We start from the raw sequence: 23,691 nt of genomic DNA, 5'->3' as shown, positions 1-23,691 counted from the left end.
AAAAGAGATATGGAAGCAAAACCACAGAGGAAGCATGAAGTAGAAGATGAAAAGGATTTCAAGTATTTCAGTAAATAACTGATGGTATGATAGCAATATGAACATGTTTAGATGTAACAAACAGTTATATATCATTTGCCACTAAATAGAGAGTAGTTGCCAATTACTACCACGTATAATGAAACATACTATCCAACCTCACAAAAATATAATTCTGTGCTATGTCTAGAGATGACGAAATTTATGATTAGAATTACTGTATATCAGGTACATAATTACAGAACACAAAGGAATGGAAATGAAATGGACTGAGTCTCTCCTCCCAGGCTCTGTGTCAGATTTCACACTGTTTACTTGACTAACCAGTAAATTCCAGCACAAGAAATGGTGTATTTTGATTAGAATGCAAGCCTGAGGACTAGGATTTTTTGCAGGACAAGTGATTACATAAATTTATGCAGTCAATTCTGACTTTCACAAAATTGTGAAGTTCTGTAAAATATATTTGTAAATTGCTTGTTCTGTAGTTATATAGACAAGGTAAGTTATTCTGTAAAATAAGTGTGTAATTTAAGTCTACAAGAGACCTCAAATTGTAAAACAAACAAAAGTGTTCTTCACAACTTTTTTTTAAATTATCCACACGTTTCCAATTAGTGTCAAGCTGTTTATTAAAACATATGCTAAGCTTCTAGAATTTAGAGCCTACTTTGATAAAAAAATTTCCTGTGAAGGAATATTTTTGTTTTACTTTTAATATTTAGGATGGACAGAAAAGAGCAATTCATATAAAGGTTTTGCCCAAAGGAAGGCAGAGTTAAAAGTAGAATTTGGCAAATAGACTTATCTACAGGGTGTGAAATAAAAAACAGCATTTTCTGGAGACTAAAAACAATGGATTGCTTCATCTAAAACATGGTTAGTGATCACTACACGTTTTTGTTGCATGACTTCATCTTGTATCTCGTATTCCCTATATATTTTTTTGGAGGGCAAAATTCTGGTACAACTGGAAAGAGTTTTTGTTTTTTAATTAAAATCTGAGAAGGTCTCATGATGGAATGTGCAGTATCTTTGATACATGTATGGAATAAAATAAATGCAGTCACATTTAAGGGCAGTATCTGAGTGAAGGTGGTGATGCCAAAGGAACAATCTACTACATCATTTTGGTCAAACAGGACATACATTATTGATTGAATACAGTAATCACAGAAAGATTACATAATATGACTTAACTAAATCAAGTCAAACCTTCCCTGTCTTGGTTTCTCAAATTCTTTTTCATTTTCAAGTCTTGTCGCCATTCAAACCTCCTTTCTCCCCTCTCAGCAAACACATTGGCAAAAGCCAACTACCATTTTTAATGACAGCAGACTCAGGTTAGTCTCAGTTATAGGATAAAAATCAGAGTAAAGAAAATGGAGAGAGGCATATGGCTACCTAAGCAAATCAGAAATGTGAGTTGATAGCAATAGCAAAGTGGAAAGTAACACTTCGTCATTTGACTCTGACCAATATATTTCTCTCCAGCTTTTTGCCTTCATATTGCAAATGTTAAAATGTAGGGCTATGCTTGCCATACGACTTGATAAAGTAGTCTACTTACATTGCCTAACTTGTTTCTTAAATAAATGAAGGCAGTAAATCCTGTGAGATTTAAAATTTCACCTCACATTTTTGAAGAATTGAACAAATTAGCCTCTGACTACATCCTTTTACGTAAGTATTTTTTTCAGCCATGAATAAATGATGAAAACTTCAATCTTCGACATAAGTTAACATACATTTGACAGACGCATAACATTGAATATGAATCTAGGATTGATTTTATATTCCTTTCCCATGTATATGAACAGTTCCCATTTACTTTAATAGTAAGCAAGTCCACAGACAGAACGTGCTCCATATTAATGTTTTCAAAACTGAATGGCACATCATGCTGTCATTCCCTGCACCTCTAAAATAGTGCCTGTGAACTGTGACTGTTCAATCTTAATCTCACACATGCATTCCTCATTTTCTTTCTATCTTGAAAGTCAGAAGTTCAAGGTGCATCACAAGATCACTTTTGTTTTGCTATTTTTCACAATTGCAAGATAGCCATCCGCCCATGAAAATATGGTTGTAGTTCTATTATTGTTCTATTCTAATTAATTTCATTATTATTACAGTTTGGTTTTTTTTTTTTTTTTACAAACCTAACAACTGGAGCTTTATTCCAAAACTACAGTCAGATTTTTATCTACATTCTAATTCTAGGTACCACTCAGAGCTACTAATTCAGCTTCATTATGCTCCTTTCTTCCACCTACTGCATTTAGTAACACAATAACTGCTTCAAGCCACACAAAGATGAATTTAATTTAAGTTTATATCTTCGGCAAAGATATTCAACAGAGTTTCTAAAAATAGAATTCTCATTACCTGGAAGGGACTCTGGGGAGATTTCTTGAACTTCTGGTGTTTTGGATTCAGCAGGCCATACATGGGTTTCATTCTTAGCTAAAGGGACAAAGATAGTAGAGAGTTATAGAAAAGCTGCATCTGTTCTGTTCCACTACAGATTTTTTTCTGTCCCACTTCAGTCTGCCAAATAAAACCAATGTAGTTGAATGGCTGAATAGCTTTAGGAATCAATGAACATCCACCACACAATGAGTACAAGCACCTGTCTAGTGATGTTGAACGTGCTTGCAATTTTTGGTATTGTTTTATTCATAAAAAAGATGCTTTGAAAATAACATTTACAGCAAGTTTTATGAGTCATTACTTTCACAGTGCAAAATAGTTTTCAGTGTTTTTCATTTGTCTAGCATTTCAGCATTAACAGCAAAATTCCTTTCAAAATTCAAAGATGTAATACAGATTTTCAATCTTCTAGTACCTAAAGGAATTCTACAAGAAAGCTGAATCAGGATTCTTTATCAGGGAGTACAGTGAAAGGACAAGGGGTAATGGCTTAAAGTAAAAGAGAAGAGATTTAGATTAGATGTTAAGAAGAAATTCTTTACTATGGTTTTTTTTTTTTCTGGACTACTATTCTTTAAAAAAAAATAGTAAATTTTTGATTAAGTAAATAAAAATTATTTTGAGAATCAAAAAATATGTTATTCTGAAATGTTTTATTTTGACTTTTCTAAATAATATAAAATTAGAATAGTTGCAATATGTCAGAAAATCATACTTAGTTGTAACTCCATACACAACATAAGCCTTACTGCATTTTACTGTAGAAATAGTTCTCAGGCATGAGTGAAGGAAATTTGTTCTTGATCAATACGTCTTTTTGTCAATTATTTTACAAATTTAAATTATTTCTCTGAGTATTTTTGCTTTTCAAGCAATAATTATTTACTGTTTTACAATCCTTTGAAATCCGGTATTCCCCTGTGTGTACAACCATGCACTTGATGTTCTCTGGTAAGGAACAAATAGTAAATGGAACAAAACAAAGCATCACTTGTTTACCCTAGTTATTTTCACAAAGATGATTGTGTAATCTACCATAAAGAGCAGCTCCAAACTGGCATCACACCAGCTATTTTAAACACATTAGAGCATCTAAATTTAGAAGTCCGAGTTCTACGCTCAGCCAAATGCCGAAGTTGGACAACTGAAGTTACCTTTCTCTTTTTCCTTGTCTTTTGCTCACAATCACATTCTCCTATTTTTACTGTGCACCCTACTGAGCCTTACAACCTATTTGAAAGCAAAATGTTTTCCTGCAGAAAGACATAATTTTACTAGTAGAGAACCAAACCAATAAAACCTTCTAGTCCAAAACCAATATTGGAGGTTTTATAATATGGTTTACTAGAAGTGAGGGTTATTACAAACGGATTGGTCAAAATGTGGTCTTTAAATGGTACATTTGTTTGTTACCTGTACATCCCATATCTTAAACTTTTTAAACCTTAAAACCTTAACTAAATTAAAACCAAGCTAGCAAAGACAAACACCTTTTTTTCTATATTTAATTTTCAAAGAAAATATTAGTTACCAAGTTAACAATATGGTAAATTACATCACCATGACTGAAAACTAATAATGTTCTGTAATATAAATACTACAATTAAGTTTTTCTGCTTAGTTTCAATTTTCAGTAGCCACAGATGATGCTAGGAGATGATGCTTAGGGATGCTAATTTTTCGTAGAATCACAAAATATCCCAAGTTGGATAGGACTGACAAGGATCATTGAGTCCAACTCCTGGATCCACACAGGATCAAAAATCAGACCATGTGTCTGTGTGCATTGTCCAAATGCTTCTTCAACTCCGACAGGCTCAGTGCTGTGACCACTGCCCTAGTAAGCCGGTTCCAGTGCCCAACCATCCCCTCAGTGAAGAACCTTTTCCTAACACCCAGGCTGATGTCCTGTTGCTGTCCCCAGAGAGCAGAGCTCAGCGCCTGCCCCTCCGCTCCCCTTGTGATGAAGCTGCAGGCCACCATGAGGCCTCCCCTCAGCTTGCTCTGCTCAGGGCTGAACAATCCAAGGGACCTCATCTGCTCCTCATACTTCTTCCCCTCTAAACCCTTCACCATCTCCTTAGCCCTCGTTTGGACACTCTCTAATAGTTTTATGTTCTCCTCATATTGTGGCACCCAAAACTGCACACAGTGCTCGAGGTGAGACCACACATGCGCAGAGCAAAGCGGGACAGTGTCTTCCCTCAACCGGCAGTGCCTGAGGCACCCCAGGGTAGGTTTGACCCCCTCCTGGCTGCCAGGGCACGCTGCTGGCTCATATTCAGCTTGCTGTTGACTAGAAATCCCAGATCCCTTTCTGTGGAGCTGTTCTCCAGCTTCTTGTCTCCCAGTCTCTACATACACTCAGGACTACTCTGTCTTAGGTGCAGAATCCAGCACCTGCTCATTTTAAACTTCATGCGGTCAGTGTCCAGCCCTCTAATTTGTCAAGATCTCTCTGCAAGGCCTTTCTACCTTTGACGGAGTCAAAGGCTCCTCCCAATTTAGTATTGTACACAAACTTACTTATCATTCCTTCAAGTTCTGCATCAAGTCATTTATGAAAACATTGAAGAGCACTGGCCCCAAAACGGAGCCCTGTGGAACCTCACTAATGACTGGCTGCCAGCCTGATGTAACCCCATTTGCTAAAGACCTTTGAGCCCAGCCTGTTGGCCAATTGTTCACCCATCCTATTACGCACTTGTATGCTGGACGTTTTGTCCAGAGAGATACTGCAAGAAACAGTACTGAAAGCTTTGCCGAAATCCAAGTAACTCAGCCTTAGTTCAAACATATTCTTACTCAAACACATTTCAGTGTTACTCTGCTGTGTAGCTCTACCCTTGCATGCACAAAATATCTGAACAGGAACAAACAGTGCTCTTTTCTCACTGCAAAGCAAACTAGTCTGAGAATGTGCCATGGCCAGCAATGGAGCAACAGAGTAAAAAAAAAAAAATAACAGAAAGAAGAAAGGAAGAAAATCTCACATAGTTGTAAAGAGTTCAGATAAAGTACTAGGCCTAGGCAAGCCAAAAATCATCAGCTCCAGAATTCTGCTCAAGCCATCTGTGAAAGAGGGACCAGGGACGTTTTTAAGGTTATAAAGACAGCTGTATTTCCCATGATTGTGCCATTCACAGATGATTTGCTAATTTACTGAACTTAAACAAAAGCCTCAATAAATCTTTCACATGGACTTGGAACCTGCAAGTTCCAGGCATCCTCATGAGATATACATGAAATTTGTATTGAAATTTGTGGCTACTCTTTTCTCATGGATTTAATTACAGATAATCAATAAGAATCTCTCCATGAAACAATTTCTCATGTCTACTCAAATCAGAACTCATAAAATAAAATTCACATAAAATCTGGTCTTACAAGTGCACACAAACTCCCGTTTTTACAGACAAACACTGAAAGAAAACACTTATGAAAAAAAAAGTTACAATGTAAAGCAAAGCAAAACCCCTAAATACCATAAACATGGTTATGTTTTTCCTTCCCTTCTTTATGGATCAAAGCTAGTACATATACTTTTGCATGACTATGAAATACTTAAAAACCTGTTCAGTTGTTTTAAAATAAGCGTATTCCTACAAACTCTTAGAATTCCAAACAAACCATTAATTAAACAAATACAAAATGAAAGGTAAAAAAGGAAAAACGGGCTTTTCTCTTGCATACCCAGTCTCACCCCCCCCCCTCCCCCCGTACTACTGATGCTTCTCACGAACAAATAAGAGCTTAGTTCATTTCTGCTTACCCAGTTTTTTCCTGGATGCTTGAGGTATGTCATCTATTGTCAGGGGAGGAAAAAGTTTCTGCTGAGTTTCATTGAGACCCGGAACAATAAGGTGCACTACACAGAAAGGTGAGTGAGCCATTAATTCCAGATGAGCTGAACAATAAATATATAGTCTGTCTTCTGAAATATGTGACCAACTACTACAGAACCACTGGGAGTTTAGCCTGAATATCTGGGAATTGAGTTAATCCTATTCAGTAATTATTACTCCCGTTTGGTGCCATTTCCTTTTTTTTTTTTATAAAAAAAAATCACTCGCTGTATTAACACTTTCACTATTCTTCAGAATGGCAAACAATTCAAAACAATTCAGTATTAAAGCATACAACCCTGGAGTACTGTAATATCATAGATACAGGGACATTTTGTCTAGTGTACCAAGGAGGACAACCAAACGTGGTTATCAGAGATTACTGCTCTAAGCAGTATATGACAGACATTTCTCTATATGTTCTATATTTATGTGCAAAAGACACATTTAATGAAAGAGCTATCAAGATCAAGAAAACTCAAAGCATTTACACAGTTCAAATTTTCAGCCACAGAGGAAGAAATATTGAAACAAAAAATCTTCTCCTCACCTAATATTGCTCCAGGCAGAGAAGAACTATCTGAAGTTTTGGACTGTGTCCTATTTTGAATAACTGTGGAGACAAAACAAGTACATCAGAAAATCACTTGAAAAGGCCTGAAACAGGAAACAAAGCCACCACTGAGACAAGCCTCAGCATTCTGAAAGCCTTTCCTCAATTTAATACTAAAAGATGAAGACATCATTGTAAACTTTTCTACATTTGCATTCAGTTTAAGAGACTGCAAATTGTGTTACTTCTACATTTCCTCTTAACTGTGCATCTCTTCTTCCTAGCATATCAGTTTGAGGTCCTTGGTGAAAAATATCATTCTATGCTTGTGTTAATAAATGGCCAGCTCTGGCACATCTCATTACCCTACCATTCATATGTCTTTAGGAAAGAGGCATACTGGAAAAAACAGATGTGAAGTAAATGTCAGTACAGTCATAATTTAGCGGTAATTACTCTAATTTGCTTTTGCACCACCCTCCATTGTTTCTTGAACTGTGAAATACCTCAGAAGACAATTTGCTTGATTTTGTTGCTTAAAATTATTTACAATATAATTTCCGTTAGCAAGTTTTAATCTGCACCTCATTTTCTTCACTATCTGCAAGTAGTTAATTTTCAACAATTACACTACTATGCTACCTCTCACTACTACAGTCACAGGTGAGAAACAGGTACTTCTAAAGGTCAATATATCTAAGTCTATTGTAGCTATCTCTCTCCACTGACTGGGGAAGGGAGCAGAAGGTTAAGACAGTGGTGTAGCTAAAGACATCCACAGTGCAGACATCAAAAGTTTGGCAACATTATTCTCATCTATACTACTGCATTTCAAGCTCAAATATTGAGCCATGCACAGATGGAAGACCAAGACACCTGTACAATTCAATAGAAACATGAAAGAATGGATAGTAGCCGAAGTCAAAATTGATTGGTGTCCATTCAGGAAATCAACAAAGGCATTGTTTGTAATGCAAATTAATAACTCATTTTATTAACAAGTGGCTAACAGCTTGGTATTATTTGTAATTAAAGAACATGATAGTTTCTAAGGTTCTACCGATTCTAAAAGGGAAATTTCATGCATTCACATCACAGTCAGTAGTTTTTTTCCCCTCCTATTAATTTTAAATCAGTCTTGCAGAACAAAAGAAACAGTTTAAAAATATATAGAAGATTACCTTGTTTGATTATTGTGACAGGGACCAACTTCTTGTTATCTCGTAGCGTAAGCTGAAAGAAGGGAAAAAAAGCCTTGGGATAACTGCCATCATAGTAATTGAACTTTCTTAGTAACAAAAATAGAGGGCTCTAATCCAAAACCGCGCCTACCCCAAGTTAATGCTGGATATGGCTCTGGCCCCAGTTACTGAGGGTTACGCTATTGCTTCAGTTCCCTTGGGTTAACATAGTAATATTGCATTTTGATCTCCTTTTTTCAGTTTGAGATGTTTTGCTTCATAAAAACACAGTATTTGACAGCTTAGGAAACCCCAATCTTTTTTTCTTTTAAGAATCTCTTGAGCACTCACTAGGGTGTAGACCAGAAAGCTAAGAAAAACTGACATTTAACTAAAACAAAACATCCGAAATACAGGCAATTACAAATGTGGTTACAGGATAAAATTATATTCTCAGGAAGAGTATTTTTTTTAACACAAACTATTCCAGAACCAAGTGTACATTTGTAACTATTAGCATGCTTGGGTCCATAGTCTGCGTAAAGTACGAGTAACCGAAGAGTTGTTTAATTCAGTGAAAGTGGTTCCAAAGACTAATTGGCCAGCCACCCGTGTTCTTCTCAGAATTGTTAAGCTAAATACTTGCACTCTTCTGCTGTTTGTTTGTCTTTTACCCAGATTAGCTTTTGCCTAAGTGTGCATCTTTTTCAGAATCCTGATAACCATGAAAAGAAGTACATGAAAGAACCCCACATTTTTTAAATAAAGAAAACAGATGGTCTGTATGATTATAAATCAGTATTCCCTACCACACGTGTAGTAGGACCAACTTCTGAAAGCCTTTAATATAGTAAGGGGAGGGGAAAAGGAAGACTGCCATGTCAGCAGTAGGAGAATGCTAAATACATTGAAAGTGGAGGTTTTCTTTTATTTATGTTTATTTTTTTTTAATCAGTTATACCTGAGTTACAAGAAAGAAAATAACTCAAACAACTACCTCTCTGAGTTAAATGTACACCACTTAAAGTCAGCATCCGTTTAAGTTCATTTTGCACTTCATGATATCTGGTCTACTTCACGCGAAAACGCTTGCGTAAAAATACAGCATTTGATGAAATTTATTTACTTAACGCTATCTATTTCTGCTCTCCTCCAAATATTTACATCTTCAAAAAGTACTGGTTAGAACAAACCAAAAGCTTAGGAAGCTGGAAGAAGACAGATCTTAATAAATATGATAGCTTTTTCTTCAGGAAAATGGATGGAGGCTGCTTATTCTACAAAAGCCGTTACTTTCTGTTACCTAATAACAAGGTTTCATTGGTATGAATATGGTCAATCATTGCCACTGACAAAGAATATGAAATTATGTTCCTTTCCTATCACTATTTTGCCTTTATTATTAATAACCCTACCTTTTATTTTGCCTTTTAGTGAAAAAAAAAGTTTCAGCTTATCAGCTTTTGTAGTAACCCTGCTATTCATGTAACTAACAAGTGGGATAAAATGCATATATTCGAAGCAGCTGTCCATTTAATTGTATTTCCCATCAGGAGCCCTTATAATCAAATAAACAACTCTTAAGAGCCCACTCACACAACTCTAGTGTGAAACTTGTAATCATAATTATTATTAGTCCTCATACTAATAAAAGACTCTTACATTCATTGACGAGAGCATATTTTGTTGACTAATAATGGATGACTGATGCCAGCAAAACAAAAATGCTAAATACACTAAGCATGCATTAAAATACATTCAAAATTTAGCTTATCACTTGAGAACAGATCACTGACACGAAATCTATGTTCTGCAGCTGCTGTACTTATGCTGTTTATGCGCACCAATATGCAAGTGCTACACTTGAAATGTAACACCATGTTGTCAATCTTCTTATTCTCAGTCTCCAAAAAGCACCTAATACAGGTGCTTTTAACTTTATTTTTTTAAAATTTTACTATATCTAGTAAAATTTATGACTTTGAGCAAACCATTTCAGAAACAGTAACGTATCATCTGTAGTAATGGCACTGTTACCTGTATTTTCCAGGCACAGAATACAAAGCACATACGTGTTAGGAACAGTAGTTATTAAAGTGATTGTGGAAACTCCATGAAGGAAGATGACAAAAAGTATTGCTTAATTTCAGAGGAAAATTAGATTTGTAGGCTATACCATCAATCAGGTATCTTAACTTCTGACTGCATACTTGTTGCATACTGCATAAAGGACTACAGTTCTTTGACATTCTACCAAGTGGTATATGGCCACATAACTTCTAGAATACTCATTCTTTCTGTATTTTTTATATATAAGTAGCCGACAAATAATTAGCATATACTTAAAGAGACTCCTCAAGGAAGCATTACAGTCAACATGGCTTGGGTAAGCTTGGGAAAAACACGTTTTCAAATGATAGAAGTTGAGAGCCCTGCTTTTTGACTGAAAAACTCAAGGAGGACTCCACCTTTCAGCCTGACATTATGAAACTACAGGAACCTACTTAGACAAAAGACGAAAGAAATTTCCTCTGCATTCCCTCCACCCTATCACCACTCATTGTTTATAAAGGGAAAAACAATGGCTGTCCCTAGAGGTCTTCTTTTTTTCCCCTCTCATTAGTTGTAGCTTACATAGCCCCAGGAGATTAGTCAAACTTAGTGGATGAACCTGCCAAAAGAAACACAAGCTGAAATGTGACTGATGTTGAAAGGGCAGAATGACTAGATGGATCGGTAATGTTGCTTTAATAAACAGCCTTTAAAAATGTCTCCTTACAGAGAAGAATTAGAACCATGCTCATACAATTTAGTTGTGTCTTTGGAGAAAAAACAAGGCACAAACAAAGCTTGGCCTAAACAACAGTTATTTTGGCTTTGCTCTGATGAAACGTACTCCACCTAATACTGTGGAAACTGAAGTAATAACATAAATTTAAGAGCTGGACACTATCGGCTTCCCAGCCTTAATTTTATGACTTTTTGCACCACTGAAGTGAGAGTGGTAAGAGATTTTTTTTTGAACAATCTGTGGAATGTTTTCATGATATTTCTATGGAGGGTGATGAAGCAGTAATACTCTTGAACTAAGCCCTGTGAAGCTGACTAAAAAGACTTGATATTGGCTCAAGTCTTCTTTTCATGCTTAAGCTGTACAAATATTTGGAAAATTGTTTTAGCTCACTTTCTCAGGACTTCTCTTGCATAAATAGAATCCCTGCTTTCACGGCAGTGGCCTTACAGGGTTAGGGTCCTGACACATAGGAATAAAGGAACATAGTTTGCATACCAGAAGCCAGAATGTATTACCTGGTCTTATGCTCCCACATATAGCTTTAAAAATGTTTATGGGACCAATGGAAAGAACAGTGAAGTTGACTTCATCAGCAATGTAATGAGATGAGCACCTCCTTGAATATCTATTCAACTGGCTTCAAATTACCCACAGATAAAACATTTTCTCTTGAATGTGAGGCACGATCATGTCCCCAACAACCTAAGCGTTATACTACTCTAATTCAGTATGTAAAGTTCTAATTGAAGTATTACTATCCTAAATGAATACCTAATTATTCCCGCAAGAAACGATATGTAATGGGCTGTGGTTTGAGTCATGAAGGATTTCCAGGTCTTAAAATTACAGACAGTTTACAATATTGTTCAATACTATAAATGAACAATGCAAAAACGTACATGACAATCTCCTACTAACAAAACACCCAGAATATCAGAGACAGAAGAGAATCATGAATAACGAATTCTTCCTTTATAATAATCACTCATGAAGTAGCCTTTTAAAACATCTGAAGTAACAACTTCTAAAACTTTCCTTGGGCAGTTATTCCCTAGTCCACCCCATAGACGCTATCTTAAAAAAAAACATAAATAAAGAAAGCAAAACTGAAGATTAGCTGCTGAACCCTGCCCTTTGAAGAAAAATTTAGAAAAGTAAATGTGAAGAAGCCAATTTAATCTCATACAAGAAGAGGTAATGTTCAAGAGCTCTGAATAAAATTTATTTTTTTCACTATATTAAAACTAGATTACTAACAGGTTCAGTCTAAAATTCCTTGATTACTGCTTCACCTCTCAAAGGGAAAAGTATCTTTATATCTGAATCTATGAATGTACAGAGTCCATTCATGCTGGCTTGGTAACTGTTATTGCAAGTGCCAGATGAGAAAAAATAAGGAAATGAATAGCATTTATTTTGTTTTAAAACAAAAATCTCCATATGGTTTCATGAAATAGTTAAATTCTACCTAGATGAGGATCTGCAAAGATTTAATGAACTGCTTACCTATCTTGATATGAAAACTAAGTTGCACTTTTCAGCTTTCTCTGGCTGTGTAAATGCTTGCCTCACATGATAAATATTAGTGGGTAGACTAAAGATCACAGAAGATCTGAGTATGTATGAGATTCCTCTCTAAAATAACAGCATTACCTTATCACAAAATGAATTCCATGGAAGTGCAATCTTGACTACAGAAAATCCTCTGATCACCATAAATATCACAAGCTAACAAACCTGACTACTACAAAGGGATAAGCAAATTTTAATGCTTAGAATCCACATACTGAAACTATCAGCTTTATCTTTGTTAAACCAAAATCAGTAGGTTTGATCAATTCATCTATCATTCTCAATCATTTAATCAATCCACACATTTAAACACTTCTCCATATAGTTATCTAGTCTTAGATTTACAGATTTTTGGTATTGGTGATTTGTGGTCGTATTTTCTTTCTCATTTTAACAGAGAAGCAAAAATTTGACTGCACAAAATACAAATCCGGTTTAAAAAATAAGACTATTTTTGCATACCTGTGTTTGGGTATTAGGTACCAACTTGTACATATTCTGGAGATGTCCATTTACTTTTTTATCTGATTTGACAGAAAGAAAAAAAAATACACACAATTACTTTTTGTTTTCTCCAAGCAAAGCAAATAAAGTTTATTCTACTTTTTCAACAGCTAAGCAATTAATGAGACTTAATTACAATGTATAAAAATATAGCGCATAACAATTTTGTTCAGTCCTGTTTTTCCAGATTTTTTTTAAATTAATTCAAGTGCAAAGCCTGCACTTCATGTTTTGACAGGGAGGAAATGTTTTTGCTCTACCACAGGGGTAAGAAGCCTGAAATAGCTTCTAATAGATTAGAAGCTTCTTGTGATGGAGCTGTAGATACAGAGGAGAAACAGTCCCTTTTCCCATCTCTTATGTTCTTCGTATTCTTAAATACTTCAAAATTTGTCTATATATTCCATCTTTGCACTGCCCTGCTCCCTTTGAGTCAACAGGACAAAAAGCACAAATCAAGGTTAATATCATATTTCTTCACAATTCCAGCCAAAATTTCCAGCGCAAAAAAGCACTAGAAAAAAAATCAACTATAGAGAAATATCAATCAAAAAACATTTAAGTTGACACACTATCATGGAAAATCTTTGAAAGTGCTTGACATTTCTCAGGAACAGGACCTACTATTGGCCTGAAGACAAGGCAAAACTGAAAAACATTTCACAATGATTTCATGAGAAAATCATGTTAAGATGGTCAGAAATAATCTACTTTCATCTATTTTGGTTAATTTTGGTTAAATAAATATTGAACATTTGCCATGCTTTTTATGTTTTCCTCAAATCATGAATTAAAAACAGATTCTCCTCCCAAACCCTCCCAATGTGTTTAATGTATAATAAAAATTTGGGCTGTGGATTCAACAAATATAGGAACATGAATCAGTAATTGTGGCTTATGGTCATTTATGTATTCTTTAGTGAGGAAAGAAAATTTACAGTGAAGGAGATGTACCTTAATATATGAAAAGACATTGGGTGGCTGCAAGACAGTCTAAGTAATAATGAGAAAAAAGTGGCTATTTTGTCTGATTGATAAACTGCTACATAGACAGATGATAATAAATTAAATGTTCGCTCTATTTGCTGCTCAAAATTTTTCCATCTACCTACTATGCACTAATATGAAAGACTTGAATCTGAAACATGCTGCCAACTTTCTGATTAGAAATTAGTATTTGTTGAAATCAAGTACCTCAAATATGTAACAGACTAGTTAGTACCCGTATCAGCAGACCAGAATGTAGACATACAGTTCAATTGCAAGCCCTCCATTTTTAGTTGCTGCAGAACTACCCACTGAATACACAAGTCTATGTTCTAGAAAAAAAAGAAATCTTATCTAAAAAGTTTAGGAACTCTTAGAAGAACATGTCTTTCAACCCAACTCAATCTGTCTCCATAACTCAAGAATGATTCTTCTGGCATGTTAAAAACGTGGTGTCTGTAAGAATATCATTTAGAAATATATTATACATAAATAGCAAATTTTGTGATGCCAGTAGACATATTTCAATCATAGTCTTGAACACAGTACTAAACTCTAAGCACTATTCACTCTTATTCTCTCAAATGCTCAAATCTATTTTGGGACTAGCTCAATAAATTCCTTTAAAATGTTGGAAAAGCAGTTATTTAGCAAGCCTTCTTTAGTGCTGTCAAGTAGAGTTTATTTTCATGAGGTAGATGGGAAAAGACTACCACCATTCTCTACTTTAAGCTCATGGTATAATGACAGCATTATTCTGGACTGCTAAAATGACTGCAGGCACTGGGCAGGTACTTCAAAGTTACAGCTTTCTAATTTATTCCGAAGGCCAGCAAAGTTATCTATTATGAAGTATGAGGACTTTTGCAGAGTTACAAGCCAATCTATGGCTTCCCTCCCTTATCCTCAGTATACTGAGCTGCGTAACTTACCTGCAACTTGAAACAGAGTACTAAATAAAACTTCAGCTGGAAATCTCAAATGAATAAGTCTCTCTTATGAGAAATCCCACTCTTCATGTCTCAAGTCAAGATAGAAATACTGAGCTTAAGAGTTTGCAACATCTGACAAACATCATGCTCAGAATATCTCTATGTAAATGTCTGAGGAAAATAAATCAGATTAGACAATGTCTGTTAAGTCTATCTCAAGGTCACAGGCTTCCTCTCTTCCTTTCTTTAAAAGACGGAAGACTTTGCTGCAGCATAATTCCTCTATTGACCGCAGTGATCCTTTGAACAATGTGGTTTTTCCATGGTTAACGTGATGTCAACTTGCCTGCACTGACCTGGGATTTTGCATTAAAAACTTAAAATGTAACTGAGTGAACATCTAGAAATGCCATATCCTGTCTCCATGAAAATCCAAACAAAGGCATATGTCAGAGCCTGTGTTTCCTACAAACACAATTTATATAAGTCCTTGACTGAAAATTAACTTCAATTTGAATTTTTCTGCATAGTCATAAGGGGCCCATTGTGATGTATGCTGGATAGGAGAAGCCCTGTCCAGCTTTTAACCAGCTTGAACTTGTAAGCAGATATAAAAGAAGATTCAAACAAGGATAATACTTTCCATCAACTCAGATTAGTAAATATCTTATTATTCAAGACTCAAAGAAAAAGCTTGAAATCCAGTCAGAAGTATAAAAATGTAGGCAACGCTTCGTGTGTATCTGTCTAAACCAATCACTGTTACAGTCTTACCAACCTGCAGCAGATCCTCTATTATTCACAATTAGGTAAGAACACCTTTCAAAAACCGTAGGTAGCAGTTTTTCACATACCTTTGATTTCTACTTTCATCAGTTCCTAAAATAATTTGTTAGGGGTGCAGGGATGGTATTTAAACAATGAAAAACTGATCAGTAGCTTACTTTAAGTAATAGCACAACAGAGAAAAAATGCTATCAAGCTGCATTATTTATTAGATAATTATTACCAAATACTTACTAGACAGAACTGTCTTATGATTAAAAGTCTTGCTCCATATACTATCCTCTACGTTATCTTTAACTCCAAACTCATAAACTGTGTTTGGCTTTAGATTGTCCACTACCGTCTCTGTAACTGGGCAAAGCTGAAAAACCCATTTCTTGTCTTTATCCTTTTCTCTGTAGCGTACAGTATAGAACCTGCTCAAAAGAAAAAAGGGAAAAAAAAAAGTCATTTTTTCTTCACAAAGAAACTCACTGCAATCCTTTTTATTAGGAATTACTAAAACAACTTCTACTGACCATTGTTCTTGTTCTTTTTGGCCCCTTAGGGTCATCAAATACAAGAAAAGCCAGCATACCTTCCCAGCCCCTGTTATTTCCAAGATACGTATGAGATCATGAGATTCCAATATGAGATCCTCATAGAGATCCCAATATCAGAAGTATTATAGACAGAGCGAAAGAAGACTCTCATTAGACACAAACACTCATGTGTGGTTCTGAGCACAAACTGCAAGTTTATTTTACAGGCAGTTTCTGTGATTCTGACGTAAGTCAGACCTAGTCAACTGAATCATGAGCCTATTAGTCAGGGAGCCTCAACCTGTTTCTTAGAATCTTCTAGATCTGCTCAAGAAAAGGTGTTCCCCCCAAAACTAGTCCAAAAGTAGTCTCTAGAGGAAAAAATAGTTGACATTTATAAAATACATTCCTCATTTGGTGATCCCATTATGTATTGCTCACACTTAAAACAAGGCATTACTTTCTGCAGTTTAAATCAATAATGCAATGAATACTAACAGATTATGAAATTAAAAAACGTTTCTACAGAAATTGCCCAATTAAATCAAGCAGCACCACCCTGAAAAAGTATGACTGCAATGCTAACCAGTATAAAACACCACAATGTAAATGGTGAGTTACGGCATAAGAACCCCACTGCCGGCTACAGTCTCCTTTTCAATATACATACTGTATCACTGCCAAAATGGGGTGGGGTTTTCTGTTTTTTGCAAAAAATGTTGGAGACGTTTAGCATTTTTTTTAATCCAAGTATTACTGAAAATTGTTACATGTACCACAAATAAAACACATCCATCTTACATTGCCATAAGCTGAAAAAGGATGAATTCCATCCAATCGTGTTTTTCTACACTTCAATAATTGCTTGAGGAGAAGAAAATTAAGGTCAAACAAGAAATGCAACTTAAAAACCCTGCTACAAGCCCAAGAATAATTCAGAAACATAAAGAAAAAGGAATTTGAGTTGTGAGATTTAATCCAGATATTATATAGAAAACATAACGAGATATAGGAAGGGACCTTAAGAAAACAACCAAAAAGGTTTTTAATACACTGCAAAGGTATCAAGTTTCAAGGTACAGATTAAAATCACTTAACAGGCAAAATAAAAAGACTGTCAATGCATAGACCACCTTTTACCGAAGTTACAGATAAGAATTTGCAGAGTAGAGTAGAGTATACATGAAAGATAAGTACATATGTATAGACATATATGATACATATATACACATCTTTCATATATATATACACACACACATATACATATACACACACCCCTATATACCTAAATGTATATATTTCCCTGCTGAGGACAGGGAAATTCCTACTTCATTAATAAAACGCAACCTATGACAAGGCAAGGGTCTACCACGGAAAATATTTTCACACACCAAGGTTGATTTTGCTTACACATTTTATCCCATAACTATGAATTTTTTTTCCTTGGCACCAAAACCACAGGTTCTGCTGTTTTAGAACTTACAGGTCAGAAACCTGTAGGCTGGATTAACAACAGAGAGTGAGATTGTTACCTACCAAATTGAGCTACCAAAAGTTATTCTGCTTATAAAATTAACGTTTATGTTGGTTCACAAGACTGTCTTCATTAGCTGTACTACTTAGCACTCAAGACAAGCCATAATCTAACCCCCAAAAGTCTGCTTTTCAGTAATGATTAAAGTTGCTAACATTAGAGTACTTCACACAGTTCCTCAGAAACTTACTATTTTCTACTAGTCCGAGACTTCATACACTTGTTCTTCTTGATCAGCCAGCATTCAGCAAACACCCACAACAATGCCACCCACAATGGTCTGCTCTTTAATCTTTGTCCATAAACTCTCAGCTGGCTCATCACTCATCCCTATGCATTCCAGCTGCCCCCTCACATGAAGGACATCTTCACCTTCTCATCTTCCCAGCCTGTCCTTCCTAAAGAGCCTGTATCGCTCCATTGCAACTGTTTGGTCATGCAAGGCATCCCACCACATCTTGCCACCTGTCCTGGTTCCAGTTAGGACAGAGTTAATTTTTCCTCCTAGTAGCTGGTAGGGTGCTATGTTTTGGATTAGGATGAGAAGAGCGCTGATAACATGCTGATGTTTTAATTGTTGCAGAGCAGTGCTTACACCAGGCCAAGGACTTTTCGGCTTCTCGCTCTGTCCTGCCAGCGAGCAGGCTAGGGGTGCAGCAGGAGCTGGGAGGGGACAGACCCAGGACAGCTGACCCAAACTGGCCAAAGGGGTATTCCATACCATCTGACATCATGCTAAACAATATATAGGGGTGGCTGGCCGGGGTGGGGGGCCGGCTGCTCGGGGATAGGCCGGGCATCGGTCAGCGGGTGGTGAGCAATTGCATTGTGCATCACTTGTTTTCTTACACATTATTATTATTAATACTATTATCATTATCACTATTATTATTATTATTGTTATTATTATATTCCTGTCTTAATAAACTGTCTTTATCTCAACTCACCGGCTTCACTTTCCCGTTTCTCTCCCCCATCCCAGAGAGGCAGGGGGGAGGGTGAGCAAACGGCTGTGTGGTGTTTAGCTGCCAGCCGGGTTAAACCACAACACCACCTCAGCAGTCCCCATTGTATGGCTTAGTAAGTTTTTCAGCAATGATCACCACTATTTTCCTATGCTACATTTGCTGCACTTTCATACATGCAGCTGGTAAAGTCAGCCTTGGAAATGAATGAAATACGATTACTAGTGTAGATCCTCTCCTGATCGATTCTTGAATATCAAATAATGGTATTAATACTCTGCATAATTATTTCTGTGGGCTGTAACCTACCTGGATTTCACACGTCAAGCAATATAAGATCTAACTATCATTTGGACTGACAAAAAGTTTTTAATAAGAAATTATTGGCAATGCTAAAATAAGCAAAATTTCTTCTCCTTTATCTTCTTCGTCCCACCATACATAATCACAGAGATATTAACACATAACAAAAGTACTGAAATCTGTCACTCTCTTGCAAAAGAAGTAACAGAAATAAATAAATCCCATCTGAAACACAAGTACATCTTGCTGGGCCCCATACAATCTCTTGTAAGGGATTTAGAATAGCTATAGATCTATAAACAAAATGTGATACACAAATAGAAGTAGCCATCTTCTTCTCAGCTTTCCTGAAAGGGGAAATTTCATTTGCTTTCATCTTCATCCTTAACTCTTCCTCCCAGTTTTAGCTGAATGGGATAGACATAAAGTGACTGTATGAGATGGAAAGAAAACATATGGATTCATTGCAATTATTAACAGTCTAAATCAATAGTTGCATCAGAAACGAGGGGAAAAAAACACTCCAAATTACTCACAGTTAATAGGCTTTTAAGTGGTTGCTCTCGCTTGCCTCTACTGTAGAAAATGTTCTGTTTGTGAATACTATTTCCACACCTGCAAATTCTTTCTCCCTAACATGAATTAAAAAACTGAGAACACTTGTATGTAGAAAAAAAAATATCTTTCATTAAAGTTCAATAATATAAAAAATACAAGATTTTTCATAGTTCTGCCAAACCATGCGACTAGAAATAGAAACGTATAGCACATAAAGTGTGTTCTCTCAACTCCCAAGATTTCCCAGCCTGTAAAAGCTTCACTAAGGGTGTAATTATTTCAGTGGAAACTTGCCACCATGAGTACTAAAAACACTGACTGTAGTGATAGAATTTCCTCAATCCATTTCAATAAAAAGCAATCAAAACAAAGTTCAATTTAACAATTTGCAAGTCACAATGGTTTGAGTATTAAAAATATAAAGATGGTAAACAAGATGTACTTTTTGGAAAATGCAATTATTTGTAGTGCAGGAATTCAGAAATGTCAATTTTTGTCATTAAAGAACAATGTTTGTTCTTTGTTAAGCCAGACCAACAAGCTGCCAAATACAGAGCAATTTCAGGTCCTGCATGAGAATATTCTACTGATTACACGTAGAGGGAAAAAAAAAACACTATAGTATCAAGTAATTAACACATATAATTGAAGACATGAGAAAGCAGTAAAATCCAGTCACTGCTCATGTATATCAATTCCCTCGTATCAGTGACATACATATAAAATTTGCACAGTTAGTCTGTGATGCACATCAGAAGCTGCAAAATTGCTTCTCCTTGATTGCAAATATTCAGAGAAACCTCTATACAGATTCTCCTGCCAAATAATACATGGCAGGCTGAAATGGACTCAGGTAGAAGGGGGAAAGGTGTGCTATCCTACTTCACAGACACAGCATGGTCCCATTATCTCTGTGATATGAAAATATGATTGTGTACTGCAGTCTAATAGCTAGTATAAAAGTAAAACACTGTTCACATAAAGCATAACTGAAACAGCCCTGGGAATGTTATTCACACCTGTGAGTGTTAGGTTGGTATTTCAGCAAAAGGTGGCACGCCTCATTTCCTGGATTCTAGAGCAGTTAACAGTCAATGAGAATGTATTTTCATCTGCATTTTCTTTGTGTGCAAAAACCTGTCAGCATTTATCTGCTTTTTGTTTTGATTCTTTATTTGTTTTGGCAGAGGATATGAAAAGGGTACAATTTATCAGAAAAAGGTTTACTGAACAGAACTTGTATTCTTAAAGCAAATACTCATCAAAAGATTTCAAGGTTCGCTTCACTTCCATTTCAGCTAAGACTGTATAAAACATTAGAGCTCTTTTACTAAGTTCCATAAAAATTATTTTCTCTCCCTCTCTTTCTAATGGTCTGTGTTTCACTCATTAGAGGAAACATCCAACCCAATGACTGTGTGGACTTCAGAGAAATTTTACCTCCTCCTTCTTCACTAGACAGCTGAAAGGGCAATAAACTCCAACAATTCAAACACAAGTTATCATGAGCAGGTGAGGAGTACTGCTCAACTTGTGGTTAACTGCTGCAATAAATGAAGGAAGGGGAAGACATAAAGAGCCTACAGTCATCAAGGCAGTCTCTCTCCATATGCATTTGTGCAATATTATGTTTAATGTTTGCATTCTAGAAATCTCTACATAAAAGAGCCCTAAGTTGTATTTTACAATATTCTGACCTCACTTAACCCCACCTGTGATACATGCAAAATGTGCAATAATGACAGAAATAAGAGCAGTAAAAATAATCTCATCATTTGAAGCGAGCCACAAGAATATGATTATAATCCATAAGTCAACTGGTGTAGTTATTCTGTATCTGAAAAATCTATGCAAGACTAAGTGTGATACAGAAGACTGTTTCTATCCTTTCTCTGTTCAATGTATATAGTTTTGCTTTTGTTTTTTTTCCTTTTCTTTTCCTTTTTTAAACACCCTACATTGCAAGACAGTGACACCTTTTCTTTCACAGATAGAGCCATCCCTTTTATCACACAAGATATCAAAATATTATGAACACTTCAAAGAAGCAGCCCCAAGGTTTTTGCTTTTGGAATTAAAGAAACCTTGCTCCCTGCTACAAGAAGAAAAATTCTAGGAAGTACTATTTTCATATAGCAGTATGAACAACATTGTCAAAAATTTCAGTGATATTTTTCCAATTGTTAACCAGATCTCTTTTTAGACAGATTACCAGAAAATGCTAGCACTGTTAAATATTTGGGCCCAAAAAGTTATATACTGGAAATCATAAAATGCAAATTGTTTTACAGGATTTTTCAGGCTAGGTCAATTTGTATAAATATCATGGGTTTATTTGGACATGACACTAAACAAAAAATTACGCCTTGGAGAAATAAGAACATTTCCGATCTCTTGTCATAGATAAAACATTATAAAACCTAATTCATTTTTGTGTAAGGAATGTAATCAGCCTTTTAAAGAGACTATTAACACATTTATTTATTTGTTTATAGTAAGACATCATCAGAAGCACAGCACCCATTTAGCGCTAGATAGAAATAAGGGAAACAGTTTGAATTACGGTTTCTCAGACACTGTTTCACAAATTGGCACATGAAGTTAGTGTATCGTTTCCAAGCTTACTTCAAAGTAACAGACAGGTATGTAGAAAGATGGAAAGAATCACATCCCTGATGGCTACCAGTTAAGTTTGTGAAGCACTTCCTAATGTAGTTTTCACTTGTACATGATCACTAATGATCATTTTCCTGGCTTTTTTTTTTTTTTAAAGTAAAATTATGGATATGAGTTGAAGAGTCAGATGTTCTGAAAAATTAGAGGCTGACAACCAACAAATCTTTCCATGTTTAAATAAGCTTTCAACATATACTCCCACAGCAGTAACTCAAAAACATCTGAAATTCAAGAAGTTAATTTGTTGCAGCATGTTTTTCCTCAAGGAATTCTGCTAAGTTTAAAATATATGTTCTATGACATCTGCAGCACAAAGTATGATTACGTTGCCAGCTCACAGTGACACAGATTTGTAGATATGCACAGAAGATGCATGCAGATAACTTTCTGAATTTAAGGTTTTAAAAATTCTACTCTGTGCTGTACTGTATTAAGAGTAAGTATGGATTTATCTTTCTTCCTCTCCATCCCTTATTCCTTCCTCTCCCCCCCCCCCCCCACCTTTTTCTAAAGCATCAGACAAATCAGGTAAAGCACAGCATCTGCACTATTTGTAAATATGACATTAGAATATTCCTATTACAGGCAAACAAAATTTAAACAATATAAACATGAACTCGTCCAAAGTTCTTAACTTAGATATACTTCATGGCAAAAAAAACAAAAAGCATACCTTCAGGTTCAAAATTTCTATTTCACAAAAACAAGCCTGCTTGTTTTTATTTATTTTTTTTTTTATTAATAAAATACATCATTCTATCTGGAAACCCTGTTTTTGTTTTGCATGGAACACCCTCCATACACACACACAAAACAAAACACAACAGACTTTAGACACTGCCTTTTACAACCCCTTGCTCTATTTTGGAATCTGTGGAGCTGTTCTAACCAAAGGGAAGGCCAAGAAAAGTCTATACAGTGGTCTATACTCTTTTTTTTAGATCTAAATGGCCACTAAACATACCCCCACCCCCCCCACCCCCCCACCCCGTTTATTATTACAGCTCTGTCCATTAATGGTTGCTTGAACACTGAAAGGCAGGAGAAGCAAGTGTCTCCCCTCTCTGAAATACAAAAAGAGGAACTCATCATGTCTGTGCAGCAGGTTATCATGGCTTTGCCATCCTCCTTCACCAAGTACCTCATACTGGTGTTAATCAACAGAATATACCAAGAAACCTACCTTAACATTGTTGGTGGAACCTTTCTGGTGTTGTGGAGTTTCTATAAGTTACATAAAACTAATTAAATGATTTTTGGGGTGGTTTTTGTTTGTTTGCTTTGTTGTTGTTTTCATTTTTTTTTGTCTTTTTTTTTTATTTTGTTTTGCATTCTAGTGCTTTTAATCAGAGATGATAACCATTTCAAGGAGGCTTTAAAATTTGACTTTGTGAAGAAATTCCAACCAAACACAGAGCAGTGATTATCTTCACTTCCCCATGGAATAAGGGTTTGGGGTTATCTTGAAGGAAATATGTAGCACTCCATTGTCTCATGCCCTTAACTTC

General features: G+C 35.7%; 1 protein-coding gene across 50 annotated transcripts in view; it reads right to left on the bottom strand.

Moving 5' to 3' along the window:
• Nucleotides 1–23,691, bottom strand: part of ABI3BP (ABI family member 3 binding protein) — a 172,131-nt gene that overhangs the window by 89,477 nt on the left and 58,963 nt on the right. For all 50 annotated transcript variants that reach the window (XM_080563086.1, XM_080563087.1, XM_080563100.1 and 47 more), the window contains exons 5-10: nucleotides 15,861–16,042; nucleotides 12,880–12,941; nucleotides 8,052–8,103; nucleotides 6,868–6,930; nucleotides 6,245–6,340; nucleotides 2,428–2,505 (exon numbers count right to left, since the gene is read on the bottom strand). In XM_080563086.1, coding sequence (XP_080419212.1) covers nucleotides 2,428–2,505; nucleotides 6,245–6,340; nucleotides 6,868–6,930; nucleotides 8,052–8,103; nucleotides 12,880–12,941; nucleotides 15,861–16,042 — 533 coding nt within the window. The remainder of the gene's footprint in view (nucleotides 1–2,427; nucleotides 2,506–6,244; nucleotides 6,341–6,867; nucleotides 6,931–8,051; nucleotides 8,104–12,879; nucleotides 12,942–15,860; nucleotides 16,043–23,691) is intronic.

The sequence above is a fragment of the Anser brachyrhynchus genome (assembly GCF_964034855.1).
Source record: "Anser brachyrhynchus genome assembly, chromosome: 1".
NCBI lineage: Eukaryota > Metazoa > Chordata > Aves > Anseriformes > Anatidae > Anser > Anser brachyrhynchus.
This window is presented reverse-complemented; position numbering and strand designations above follow the sequence as displayed.